Source organism: Tasmannia lanceolata, unplaced genomic scaffold, assembly GCF_043159265.1.
Source record: "Tasmannia lanceolata isolate RefF3 unplaced genomic scaffold, GAP_Taslan_0.1 ptg000004l, whole genome shotgun sequence".
Lineage (NCBI taxonomy): Eukaryota > Viridiplantae > Streptophyta > Magnoliopsida > Canellales > Winteraceae > Tasmannia > Tasmannia lanceolata.
The window spans coordinates 10,840,474-10,854,014 of record NW_027518681.1 but is presented as its reverse complement, the minus strand read 5'-3'; the positions used below and the strand labels follow the sequence as shown (position 1 = coordinate 10,854,014).

At 37.4% G+C, this 13,541-nt stretch overlaps 1 protein-coding gene across 7 annotated transcripts in view; it reads right to left on the bottom strand.

Annotated features, from left to right (window-relative positions):
* LOC143875440 (uncharacterized) overlaps positions 1–13,541 on the bottom strand; it is a 236,315-nt gene that overhangs the window by 105,876 nt on the left and 116,898 nt on the right. For all 7 annotated transcript variants that reach the window (XM_077376989.1, XM_077376987.1, XM_077376983.1 and 4 more), the window contains 3 exons: positions 3,563–3,715; positions 1,851–2,003; positions 1,141–1,293 (listed from right to left, as the gene is read on the bottom strand). In XM_077376989.1, coding sequence (XP_077233104.1) covers positions 1,141–1,293; positions 1,851–2,003; positions 3,563–3,715 — 459 coding nt within the window. The remainder of the gene's footprint in view (positions 1–1,140; positions 1,294–1,850; positions 2,004–3,562; positions 3,716–13,541) is intronic.

Genomic DNA, 13,541 nt, shown 5'->3' with positions numbered 1-13,541 from the left:
GTGCACGATCGGGTTGTTTGGGTTTGTGGGTTTGAGATTAATCTATTGTAATCCTTGTATTTTGTTTTTCTCACTGGAGAAGATTGTGTTTCTTGCCTGTGGAGTAGGCTTGGCCGAACCACGTAAAATTGGTGTTCATCTTGTGGCTATTTTCTTTACTTTTCCATTTAATTTGTGCACAATCGGATTTTTTGTCCGGCGGATTTTATCAACATGGTGGATTTAAGATATATGGGGGTCGATTTATCACTCCCCTTCATTTATTAAACAAATTCGTTTCAATGCAAAGGAAAAAAAATCAAATTTCTATATTTCTTGTATGAAAAATGCTTAAAATAGTGATCCTTATGCCCTGTCTGTATTGGATACACATATGAGATGTTAGGAGTGTACCTCTGGAGTGACTCGTGGGTTTTAAGGGATCTAAAGCAATGCTAATGAAATAAACGGATTAGATCAATCAAAGGTGGGACTCTCGTGACCACCAACTCTACCTTGTGATGATGCCTGCATGCACCAAAAGCCCCAAGGTTAACAGAAAATGCCTCAATAGTAGTTTTTGAGTATGCGTGCACCAATGGACCCAATTTCCATTTCTTCCCCTTTTATTCCCTTTTCTGTTTCTTTTTTCTACCTATTTATCCAAGAAAAACAAAACTTTTTTGTATGGCATTGATCCACCAGCATATGAGCATGAGTTGAATGGCTTGGATAACCAAACAATGGACCCCATCTTGCAACAAAAATATGTTGTTTTTACTAAAACCGAATAGACAATTAATCTAATGTGTATTTGTGATATTTTAAAAATTGAAGGAAGGAAAATTTGTTACTTTCCCCAAGAGACATGATACTAGCCTGTTGATCAATCAATCCTCGTTTTTATGGTTTCTCCAAAAAGAAAAAAAGGTTAACTTTTTATTATTATATTTTTCATAGGCCTATGCCGTGATCAGTTTGCCTTTCGAAAATTGAAAACGGGTGCAGCTGCTGAAGATCCCCAGATACCCTAAGGCCTATAACAAGAGCGTATTATATGCATCATCTTATCATTGAAATTATGAGATTAGTGAAAGTGAAGAGAAAAACTACTTTAACCATCATCATTTCGGATGAGAAAATAATATTGCCACTCCGTACCTGTTGACATGCCACGTGGATTTCTAAGATTATTATATGATAAATCTAAATCTTCGAGGGACGAAAGGTTTCCCAGACATGATGGAAGACTTCGTTCATCAAGTTGGTTACCGTTGAGATCTAGAGTCTTGAGTCTTTTCAAGCTGCATAAACCTACAAGAAAATTATGAAGACAAAAACATATGAGCACATTTCATTTATTACCAAAAAACAAATTCCTTTCAATGCAAAGGAAAAAAATCAGATTTCTATATTACTATAAACAAAAAAGCTAAAAAAGTGATTCTTCGGCCTTGTTTTCTTTTGGATAGACACATTGTGAGATGTTACGAGTGTCAGTTTGGAGTGACACTTGGGCTTTTGGAGAACTAAAGCAATGCTGACGAAATATACAGATTAGATCAATGAATGGTGTGACTCTCATGACCACCAACTTCCCTGTAATGATGCCTGCATGCATCAAAGCCCCAAGTTCTGGATTTTAAGAATCGTTTGTGAGTCCCAAACTGATTATTGGACTCAAAATTACTTTTAATTTTTAGTGAAAGTGAAGAGAAAAACTACTTTAACCATCATACCCTAAGGCCTATAACGAGAGCGTATTATATGCATCATCTTATCATTGAAATTATGAGACTAGTGAAAGTGAAGAGAAAAACTACTTTAATCATCATCATTTCGGACGAGAAAATACTATTGCCACTCCGTACCTGTTGACATGCCACGTGGATTTCTAAGATTATTATTTGATAATCTTAAATCTTCCAGGTACGAAAGGTTTCCTAGACATGATGGAAGACTTAGATCATCAAGTTGGTTAACGCGGAGATCTAGAGTCTTGAGTCTTTTCAAGCTGCATAAACCTACAAGAAAACGATGAAGACAAAAACATATGAGCACATTTCATTTATTACCCAAAAAACAAATTCCTTTCAATGCAAAGGAAAAAAATCAGATTTCTATATTACTTAAAAGAAAAAAGCTAAAAAAGTGATTCTCAGGCCTTGTTTTCTTTTGGATAGACACATTGTGAGATGTTAGGAGTGTCAGTTTGAAGCCCACATCTACGTGGCTGACAAATTTGAAGCCCACATGAACCACCCTAAGCAATTCAGAAGATTAACCTGCATTCAAGCTCAACACAAGGCCGCCCAAGCCCAACTTGAATCCACCAAGAATAAAGGCTAACTCCAACCCAAGATCATGGACAAGCCAATTCGAGCCTGATCCAGTTGCAATTCCCGTCATAATGATTCTGGTCATTTTTAAGCACGTTTTTTGGACCTTTAGATGGACGAATCAGGAAAACTAGTTAACTAAGAAGTTGTAGGTATTTTAATTATCTTTCCAACGGATATTTATGGTCTTTATTTTGCTAAGTGGTTGAAAAGTTATGACCACAGTAGACTATGTCTGTAGGTCTTTGACTAGTCAATGTGTTTTGAGTTCCTAAGTTATTAATGGTGTATGTAAGTCTCCAAAATAGTTAGTGGGCTAGCATGTACGTTTCTTCTCTTGTATTTTCTCTATAAGAGTCTAGCAAACATCTGTGGGGACATTGGAGTGGGAATCTCTCTCTAGGATGTGGGCCCACGGGCCATCTAGTGTCCAAAGGGGCCAAGAGATGGACATATTTTGTAATATTTCTTCATTGGGGAAGAAATGATATTAGCACCCATGTATGAGTGAGTTGAACGTGTTTGTTGCATTGGGTCAAGAAGTACATGATCATGCAAGGGCTTCTTTAGCCTAGTATAATCGTGAGCGTGTTCGTGTGGGAGAAAGTGGAGAGTCATCTTGGAGAAAGATTTCTATTGAACCTAGGATCTTCGGTTTTGGCCTAATGGATTTTGACCCCCTTTATTCCCTTTTCTTTTCTTTTTTTGCCTAATTTGTCCAAGAAAATCAAATCTTTTTTGTATGGCATTGATCCACCAGCATATGAGCATTTGTTGAATGGCTTGGATAACCAAACAATGGACCCCACCTTACAACAAAAATATGTAGTTTTTGCTAAAACCGAATAGACAATTGATCTAATGGGTATTTGTGTTATTTTAAAAATTGAAGGAAGGAAAATTTGTTGATTTCGCCATGAGACATGATACTAGCCTATTGATCAATCAATCCTCGTTTTAAGGTTTCTCCAGAAAGAAAAAAGGTTAACTTTTTATTAATATATTTTTCATAGGCCTATGACAGTCGCTCTATTGTCAAAACAAGTTTGTGCCGTGATCAGTTGCCTTTCGAAAATTGAAAAAGGGTGCAGCTGCTGAAGATCCCCAGATACCCTAAGGCCTATAACAAGAGAGTATTATATGCATCATCTTTTCATTGAAATTATGAGATTAGTGAAAGTGAAGAGAAAAACTACTTTAACCATCATCATTTCGGATGAGAAAATACTATTGCCACTCCGTACCTGTTGACATGCCACGTGGATTTCTAAGATTGTTAAATGATAAATATAAATCTTCCAGGGACGAAAGGTTTCCTAGACATGATGGAAGACTTCGATCATCAAGTTGGTTAACGCTGAGATCTAGAGTCTTGAGTCTTTTCAAGCTGCATAAACCTACAAGAAAATTATGAAGACAAAAACATATGAGCACATTTCATTTATTACCCAAAAAACAAATTCCTTTCCATGCAAAGGAAAAAAATCAGATTTTTATATTACTTAAAAGAAAAAAGCTAAGAAAGTGATTCTCAGGCCTTGTTTTCTTTTGGATAGACACATTGTGAGATGTTAGGAGTATCCGTTTGGAGTGACACTTGGGTTCTTGGAGAACTAAAGCAATTCTGACGAAATAAACGTTCCTGCGATGATGCCTGCATGCTTCAAAGCCTCCAAGTTTAACATAAAATGCTTCAATAGTAGATTTTGATTATGTGTGGGCCAATGGACCCACGTTCCATTTCTTCCCCTTTTATTCCCTTTTTCTTTTTCTTTTTTCTCTTTTTTTCTTTTCGCATAATTTGTCCAAGAAAAAAATTCTTCTTAATAGCGTTGATCTACCAACATATGAGCATGAGTTGAATGACATGGATAGCCAAAAAATGGACCCCACCTTACAACAAAAGTATGGCGTTTTAGCTCAAACCGAATAGACAATTGAAGGAAGGAAAATTTGTTACTTTTGCCAAGAGACATGATACTAGGATCTTTAACCAACCCTCGTTTTAAGGTTCAAAAAAAAAAAACTTTGTATTATTATATTTTCATAGTTTACGAGATAAATAGTCATTATCAAATCCTCGCATCAACGAAGACATATCACTTCCTGGGCTCACATCCTTGGCCCTCCACTTGTGCTATATTGCAAAATCATTCCACTGATCAACAATACTCGAAGAAGTAAGGCCAAAGATTCTATCGATCTGAGCATCCTTGGCCCTCCACTTGTGCTATATTGCAAAATCATTATAGCGATAAACAATACTCGAAGATAGGAGCATTTTCAACGGTAGCATATATCATAAAGCAATGTCAATATGATCATCATGGCAAGAGATACTATCAATTTTCCACATTTCTTATTTGACTTAGATACTAACACAAATTTCTGCATCACTTCTATGAAAAATGCTAAAAATGTCACCCATAATTTTTTCCCCTAATGGTTACTTTATGCCCTATTGACATGATCAACTCCGGGTTTCTTTTTAGCATAGAGATGAAAAGTGTGAAGAGAAATTAAGGAATCTCCCTTAGCTTCCACGTACTAAATCAGTTCTGCATCCATAGTGACCAGATCCGATTATTTCCCTAAGCGATCTGTGGACTAAGAAAATTAGATACATGTTGTTTAATGAGTTGGAGTTAACGTTCCATTTTAAGCCTTTCTTTTCAGCCGATCGATTCCGAGTTGTTATTGATAAATCCTCATCTATAACAATCTTCCAAGATATAGTGTGGTGGTGTCCACAACACCACAGATCGCTTAAAAGGCATTCAACTCTGGGTGTCCACAACTACGGGGAGGAGTTTGTAACTATGCTTGCAACAGCCGGCTTACCAGATTATAGGGGGTGTATTTATCAATAGGGGGGGTCTTGATAAGAAAATTGTTGCTTTTCGATTTAAATCTTTGAGATGATAATAAATTCCTAAGAATTTTTTTTCACAAGAAATATTTTTCTTGCCATCCTGACAGGGCCTCATTTTAGATCATGACCCAAACCAACTACAAAATCCAATGGAGCATCCTAGATCCGAATAGAAGGTTCCAATGTATGAAAAAACTCTTCTGAACATCTTTATGTCACATTCAAAAGCCCACTACTTGGAAATGGGAATACATGCGCGGAGACAAAATTCCCTTGGAATCACCAACTAAAAATCACAAAACAAAAAAGGAGATGATATTTCCACCCCCTACAGTAGGCACGCGCCCCCCTTATAACATGATTTGACGTCAAAAAGCGTTAATGTTGCCAACTATTCATGTCAAATCAGGTTATAAGGGGGGCGCATCGGTACTGCAAGGGGGAGTACTCAAAATATCATCTCCCTTAACTCTATTCAAAATACGATAGAGTATTCCGTCACCCTCATCTCAGTCGTGCTCTCTCAAATCTCTCAAATCTAAAAATTCCTGGACATGGAGATAAAGACAAGGTATCATCAAAAGTAGCCTGGTGGTGCGATACACCATTGACAAGGAGGCAAGGTGTTGACACGGATAGGCCTCAGGCGAAGGTCCTTGTTAAAGAAAGCTTTGTCTTTGACCTAGGAATTGGCTTCATTGCATCGGCCAAACAAAGGGCACGGATTCCCTAAAGCCATAGAACCGAGCACGAGGGCAAGCTCTTTTTTCTTTTTTTTGGAGGGGGGGGGGGTTGAGTTTGATGTAGCAGGTACGGCCAAGGAGCGCAGGTTTCTTTCTAGCAGAGAGTAGTCGTAATTTTTACTTTCCTTTATGTGTACAGGGAATTAAATGAAGTAATGTCAATGCTGTAATAAGAGAGGCAATATAGGGTAGAAAGGATGGCAGAGCATAATCGGTTTGGAGGACTGCTTGTTGAAATGCTTTGGAGGCTACAAGTTTGCCACTTCAGCAGCCATGTGGCAACTAGAGGGTTCCATAAAGAAGTGGGACTGCTTTGAAAGCACAAGAACACACCATGTGTCAATCAATTGGGAGCTTAGAGAAAGGGGACCATTTGGGCAAGAAGGGACCACATGATTGGGAGCCTTACAAGAAGCCATGTGGCATGCCACCTCAGCAAGCAAGCTGGCTTGAGCTATCACAAGATGGCAGCATCTTCTAGAAGGCTTCTCTCCCTCTATAAACAGAGAGTTTCATTTTTGGCAGTTTTCGAAGGTAAGATTGGAAGTTTTGGTGAGAGTTTAGAAGAGATTCCTTCCAAGTAAGGTGCTCCATTTCATCTTCTTTATCTTGAATTTCTTTGAATGTAATCAGTCCCAAGCTCTTAAAATTTCTCTTTCAAGTCAACTTTGTATCTGCAAGGGTCTTTCCCATCTATGTTCAAATGACAAGTGTGAAGAGAAATTAAGGAATCTCCATTAGCTTCTACCTACTAAGTCAGTTCTGCATCCATAGTGATCAGATCTGATGATTTCCCTAAGCGATCTATGGGCTAAGAAAATTAGAAACATGTTCTTTAATGAGTTGGAGTTCACGTTCTGTTTTATGTCTTTCTTTTCGGCCGATCGATTCTGAGTTGTTATTGATAAATCCTCATCCATAACAATCTTTCAAGATATAGTATGCTGTTTCTCTAAAAATTAAACTTGAATTTTGACCTAAAACACCTTAGTCCATAGAGATCAAAGTTGTTCAGCTTATTCCACATCACTAATTCTAAATGGAAAAAATTTACTCTTTGGTTTTTCACACTGCTTCAACAAACACAGAAATGAAATGGCAAAATGCAGAATACCAGGTAAGTCTCCTTTCAGGTTATTCACATATAAGAACAAGCCTTCCAATGCAGAGAGATTGCTCAGCAGACAAAATGGAAGTGCTTCAAAATTGTTGTAGCTAAGATCTAAATATAGTAGCTTTTTCAAACCACATAATCACGCAAGAAATGAGCAAATTATAGTGAAAACAAGCTTTTTACAGATGAGAAAACAAAGAAGAAAAGAAGAGAAGATGTTTCATACAAATCATAAAGGTGATTCAATTTCCATCCAAGGCATGTCGTTAGAATATGAGTTTGTAAAATTCGATCTAGACTCGATACCTGACAAGGATTGGCTTCTTTGGTTCAGCATATTGCCCTCAAGATACAATCTCTTTAAGTTTTTCATTTGAATGAACCCTGCAAAAGGAAGAGACGATGAGAGAGTGAGGTGCTGATGACTATATTTCCTCCCCCATTTGTCCACTGTTGTTTTTGTTCTTTTTCCTTTTGGAAAATTCCAGAAAAATATATAGACGGTCCATTTTAGGTCTTTGTTGAAGTAAAAGAAAAACCTGATTTGATAAACATCCATCAATATCTTTGAATTGCCTAAGAAAAGAGATTGAGGGTTTTTATGCAATTTGAGGAAGGATTTTATAAAATTGGAGGAAACGAGCATTACCTTCTGGCATAACCCATCCACCGATCTGACTATAACTCAAATCTAGTAACTCCAATTCTTTGAATTGGGCAAACAGAGTAGCATTAGGATACCACACTCCAAACAGAGTATCATAAGGATTTATTGTAACGTGAAGGTTGATTTCTATCACGCGAGATGAAGAATTAGAGCATGTTATTTCCCGCCATTGACAGCAATCCTCTCCAACCCAATCTTCCAAAGCAGGATAAGTAGCATTAATTGGATAGTCGTTGATGAAATCTTTCAATTGCAACAGAGCTTTTCTCTCTTCCTCCAAACATGCTTGGTCCCCGTAAAAGCAGCAACACACACTCACAAACCACAACACCCCAACAATACTATACGCATGTAAACCCCTCATATTTTTAACAAGTTTATCTCCAAACTAAAAGCTCGGTTGTAGTTCACTCTAAGCTTAAACATGTATATATAAGGAAAGGTGGAAGCTGGATCCAAAGTCTTCCTGGTCTTCGCCACCTCACCGTTCATAATTCCAGACCGTCGAAATGTCTAAAGTAGAAGCTGAGCTCACAAATAAGGGAAAAACGCGTACCAATAGTGACATCTCATAAAGAGTGAGACCCACAAGTGTGACAGGAAAGGTCGTCTCTTTTTCTATTCGTCTGACATCTCATAAAGAGTGAGAATACTTCCACTGCGTGCCCCACACTCTAAATCACTCATCAATAATTCCTTCACCTTACATTAAAGGATGGTAGGTCCCACACTCATTATCATTTTGTGTAACTTTTACTTATTTATTTAAAGAAGATGCAGGTATATATATATTACAAAATGAGAATTAGATCAAAGACACTTTTGGTCAATCTAGACCGTCAAAAAACTCTTGAACTGTCCATGATACTAATCCCATCAAACCTACCGATGGATTATCCACAAATTGAAAGTTTGTTTTTCACCAAAAATTGAACAGGTTCAAGTTATTTTTTTCATTTAAAATCAAACAATGGAAAAGAAGGAAAAATTGGATAAGTGTTTCCTTTCATTTTTCATAAAATTCCTGCAATCCAAAGTCCAAACCGGGCCGGGCCATGATGATTTGGTCCAGATTGAACAAGGTAGATGGCATATACATATTGTAATGCATGCATACAAGAAAGATTTTGGTTGGGAAAATGTTTTGATAATTTCACCAACTCACATTGTCTTGTACTGTTCAACCAGTTGTCATTGGCTATCACAATTTCAAAAAATGCTATAGAAGCAAATTATGAAATAAAAGACAAGGTAACTTAGTGCAAATATCAAAACCCAGTAGTGCCAAAATCAATACCCTTCTTATAAACTGTATATTTAAAACTGGTGGGACTGATATCTCCACGACAATGTTTTGATAATGAGGACAACCCACCTGGTTTTACATTTTTTTAACGAGCTGTGCTTTGGTCATTTTTCAAAAGGAGATAACGAGTTATGCACAGCTGTAAACTTTTATGGCAAGACAAATTGACCCTAAAAAGGAAATTTAGAACTATGTTTTCATATTAAATTTCCTATTTGTTGAGTTATACAAAATTTGTATGGGGCCAGGGGCGGAGCCACGTATGTAATAAGGGGGCAGTTGCCCCCCATGAGTTGAAAAAAAAAAAATCTAAATAAATTACATGTTTTAAAAGTTTTGGAGAAGTTTTTCTATGCCTTTCTAGAAAACAACGGTTGAAAAGTAGCAAAATATAAAAATAAAGTAAGGGCAATGATAATCGTGAGATTGGTTCACTCCACTTTTGACGTTTTCCTTTACCTTTGAAACTTAAAGGAAAATGTCAAGGACTCAAGAGGGGTGATTTTATCCATCACGCTGGTGGGGGGGGGTGAATTGGGAAAATATCACTGCCCTAAAGTTAACCCTAACTTGAACTTCACACTAAAAAAAACACAGTTCTTTTTTCCTTTCTCTGAAAACTACTCGCAACTCCCACTCCCACCGTCCCAACTCGGCAACTCCCAAGCCGTTAGATTCAACTTCGGACTGTTTTTAATGTCTACTAGTGAAAAACCGATCTTGTTGATAGAGATTTAAACAATTAAAATTTAATAGTCGATGTCATGTCATATACGCCACATGACCATCACAATCACTCGTCTCTTCTTACCTTCATTGATAACAGGCCCACATGACTCAAAGTAGTCTCCACGGTATTTAAAATCCAAGAGGTATTTTGGATATGATCAAGAGAGTATAATTATTTTGTTTACCTTCCAATTTGATTTTTTAGGCTGTTTAGCGAGTTAGGGAGGAGTGGAGTCGGTTCGACTTTTTATTCATATTACTATACGCATGTAAACCCCTCATATTTTTAACAAGTTTATCTCCAAACTAAAAGCTCGGTTGAAGTTTCACTCTAAGCTTAAACATAGATAGATGTAGAGAAGGAAAGGTGGAAGGTGGATCCAAAGTCTTCCCAGTCTTCGCCACCTCACCATTCATAAATCTGGACCGTCCAAAATGTCTAAAGTAGAAGCTCAGCTCACAAAAAAGGTAAAAATGCGTACTAATAGTGACATCTCTTAAAGAGTGAGACCCACAACCGTGACAGGAAAGGTCATCTCTTTCTCTATCCATTTAACATGAGAGTCAAGAGAATACATTCACTACGTGCTACACACTCTACATGACCATCTCAATCACTCCTCAATAATTTCTTCACCTTACATTGAAGGATGGTAGGTCCCACACGTTATTATTTTCTGTAATCTTTATTTAATTTTTAATTATTTAAAAGAATAGGTGAAGATGTCGGTATGGTACAAAATAAGAGTTAGATGAAAGCCACTTTAGGATTGTTTGAATGAGAATTTATATGATGGGTGGCCGTGAAAACACGTGAAGTCTAAAAAAGTAGGTACGGCTCACTTTTTTCGATGATCCAAACCGTTCATCTGTTTGGGCACAACGTAAATAGGTTGTGCCCCAAAAATCAGTTCTATAGGATGATCCTAACTATTCCTACGTAAATAGGTCCACCCCCACACTATATGTGGCTCCGCCCCTGCCCGGGTAACTATTTCATGTCTATTGATATGGCATTCCTGTCAAGAGACTGATCTCTTCCCTCTAAGAAGATCAACCGCGCTGCGAACTGATTTGAGATCCTGACAGGCAGAATGTTGCTTGTGCACATCATGTAGATAGTTCTAGTAAAATATCTCCTCCATGACCTAAAAGGTAGGCTATTCATTTTTTTAGATGAAGGGTGAAGATCACTACTCCTTATCTCCCCTATCAGACACACACCCACACACCCACCTACCCCTTAACTATGTGGAACGAATGTTGTTTGCACAACATTAGTCATTCACATCAAAGTTGACTAATCATCTGATGTGGCATTACTCCTCTTCTCAATGTACATGTCATGAAATTAATAGACACTCTTTTGGAAATGAATTTACATAAAAAAATAAAAATTAATTATAGTTGTAATTAAACAATCACAGCTGTGTACAATATATGTCAAGGAATTTATTTTTATTTTTTTTCTGGGTCATTAAGTTGGGGTTTGGCAAACCCCTACCAGTATATTAATAAAAAGAAGAATTACAAACGAGTATAAAGAAAACCATTCGAATCTTTAGGTACAATGTCCATCAATGGTTTGAAGATACTCGATATAGGTATGTATGGGGCTTCCTTTGATCGGACAATCTCTTTTGGATAAAAATCTGCTGCATAGTTTGCTTCCTTCCATATGTGGGAAATTGTCCATTTTTTGACTAGGGAGAGCTTGTTAGAATATGTGAGATCCACCATTGGATTAGGTGTAGATCTCACCGTTAGATCTTCTCTTGGGAGATTAGGCAAGTTGGTTAATGAGGCAACCCACTAGAATAGGCAGCTAGATTTAATTAGTAAGTACATTAGATTAGAATATTTCATCATTATCTCTTTCCATAGTCTGCTTCATCTCTTTCTATGTTTATCATGTATGTGCTCAATATAAGCACACCTTGAGCTCTATTGTAAATAATCCAAGAATTAGTGAAATCCTCTCCTAATTTTGTCATGGTATCAGAGCAGCCGATCCGGCCTTGATTAAAATTTCTGCAATTCTAATTTCCGGCGGACGGCTACATCGGCCGTCCGTCGGGCACTAAAGCCATCAATCTCCATCACAAGCTAGCCATCTGCCCGCAACTCTGATTTGGATTTTTCCTCCATTGTCCCTCTCGATTTGTTCTCTTTTTTTTTTATATCCAAAATCATGTATGATGGCTTCTGCTTACATATCAGAATCTCGTATGGAGGATTTTCTTCCCAATGCCATTGGCCATGTTTGGATTGTTTGTCTCATCACCATGTTTGGTCTTGCCACCATTGCCGGAGGCTATACGCGTCCTATTGCCTTCGGGTCGCAAACAAGACTTCCCTCTTGCCAACCATACCCAACACCATTTTGTTGACATCCCACAGCCATTTGAAAAGGAGAATAACCTTCTTTGAATATCTCACTCAGATGATCTTGGCATCTTGCATGATTTTCCATTCCAAAGGGCAAAGGTATTTGTATTTTCAAAATGAGGTAGCATCAAGTCTAACAATGATGATCTTTCCAAGACAAGTCACATCATGTGAAAACTAATACCTCTCTTCTGTTTCAAAAAAAACTCCTTTCATTAGTCTAATATTGAATTCCTTTGTACTTGATAAAGGCACCCTCCTTTACCCATCTCAATCTTAGGTAACATGCACCCCATTCCAAATTTGATAACCCTCCCCATATTTGTTACATGCACTCTCTTTTTTTTACTACCTGTCCAAAGTTTCGATGATTCTTATTTTTGTTTCCGTCATTATTCTCAATCGCTAGTGTCGCACTCCATTTTTCGTTCTCTCTCAATTTCTCTTTTTTCATCTCAAAACTTTTCTTATCTTTAGTTTATTTCAATTGAGGTACCTCTTCTCTTCGAGGTGCATGCCTGAAATTGATCGCTCTACTCAGTTGAGGGGCCTCGATTCTTTGAGATTTGTGCATGAGAGAGCCAAATTCCATGAGAATCGGTACTTGCCGACCCATGCGTCTGGCCCATTGAGGCCCATTCTTGCACAAACAAGGCTTTGGTCCATAGTGACCCATTTTCAGACGGTTCGGTATTCAAAACCAGCCTAAACACTCGCCCATTCCGGCTTGAGTCCAATTCAGTTCTTTGAGGCTTTGTGCGGCTCATCTTTCATGTGACACATTCTTTAACAACAGGCGGCAATTCATCTTCAGCAATATAAACAACAGAGACATCAATCGTAGGACTGTGCATCAAAAAAAAAATTTACATTTTTGTATTGGGGATTTTTATTGTAATCAAACGTATATCGATTTTCAATCTATATACATTTGAGGGGGCATGTTAGAATATGTGAGATCCACCATTGGATTAGGTGTAGATCTCACCGTTAGATCTTCTTGTGGGAGATTAGGCAAGTTGGTTAATGAGGCAACTCACTAGAATAGGCAGCTAGATTTAATTAGTAAGTATATTAGATTAGAATATTTCATCATTATCTCTTTCCATAGTCTGCTTGATCTCTTTCTATATTTATCATGTATGTGCTCAATATTAGCACACCCTGAGCTCTATTGTAAATAATCCAAGAATTAGTGAAATCTTCTCCTAATTTTGTCAGAGCTGATCATGAACTTGCGAAATTATGTTCTTCTTCTTCCATTTGCATGAACTGATTCCTTTAACAATGTTTACTGCTGTCAAAGGATCAGGGATATTGTCATGTGATGAAGATTATAAATTATCACAATCTTTTCATCATGGATCTACGAACGAGGGCAAATGACCACACAATTTAAAAGTA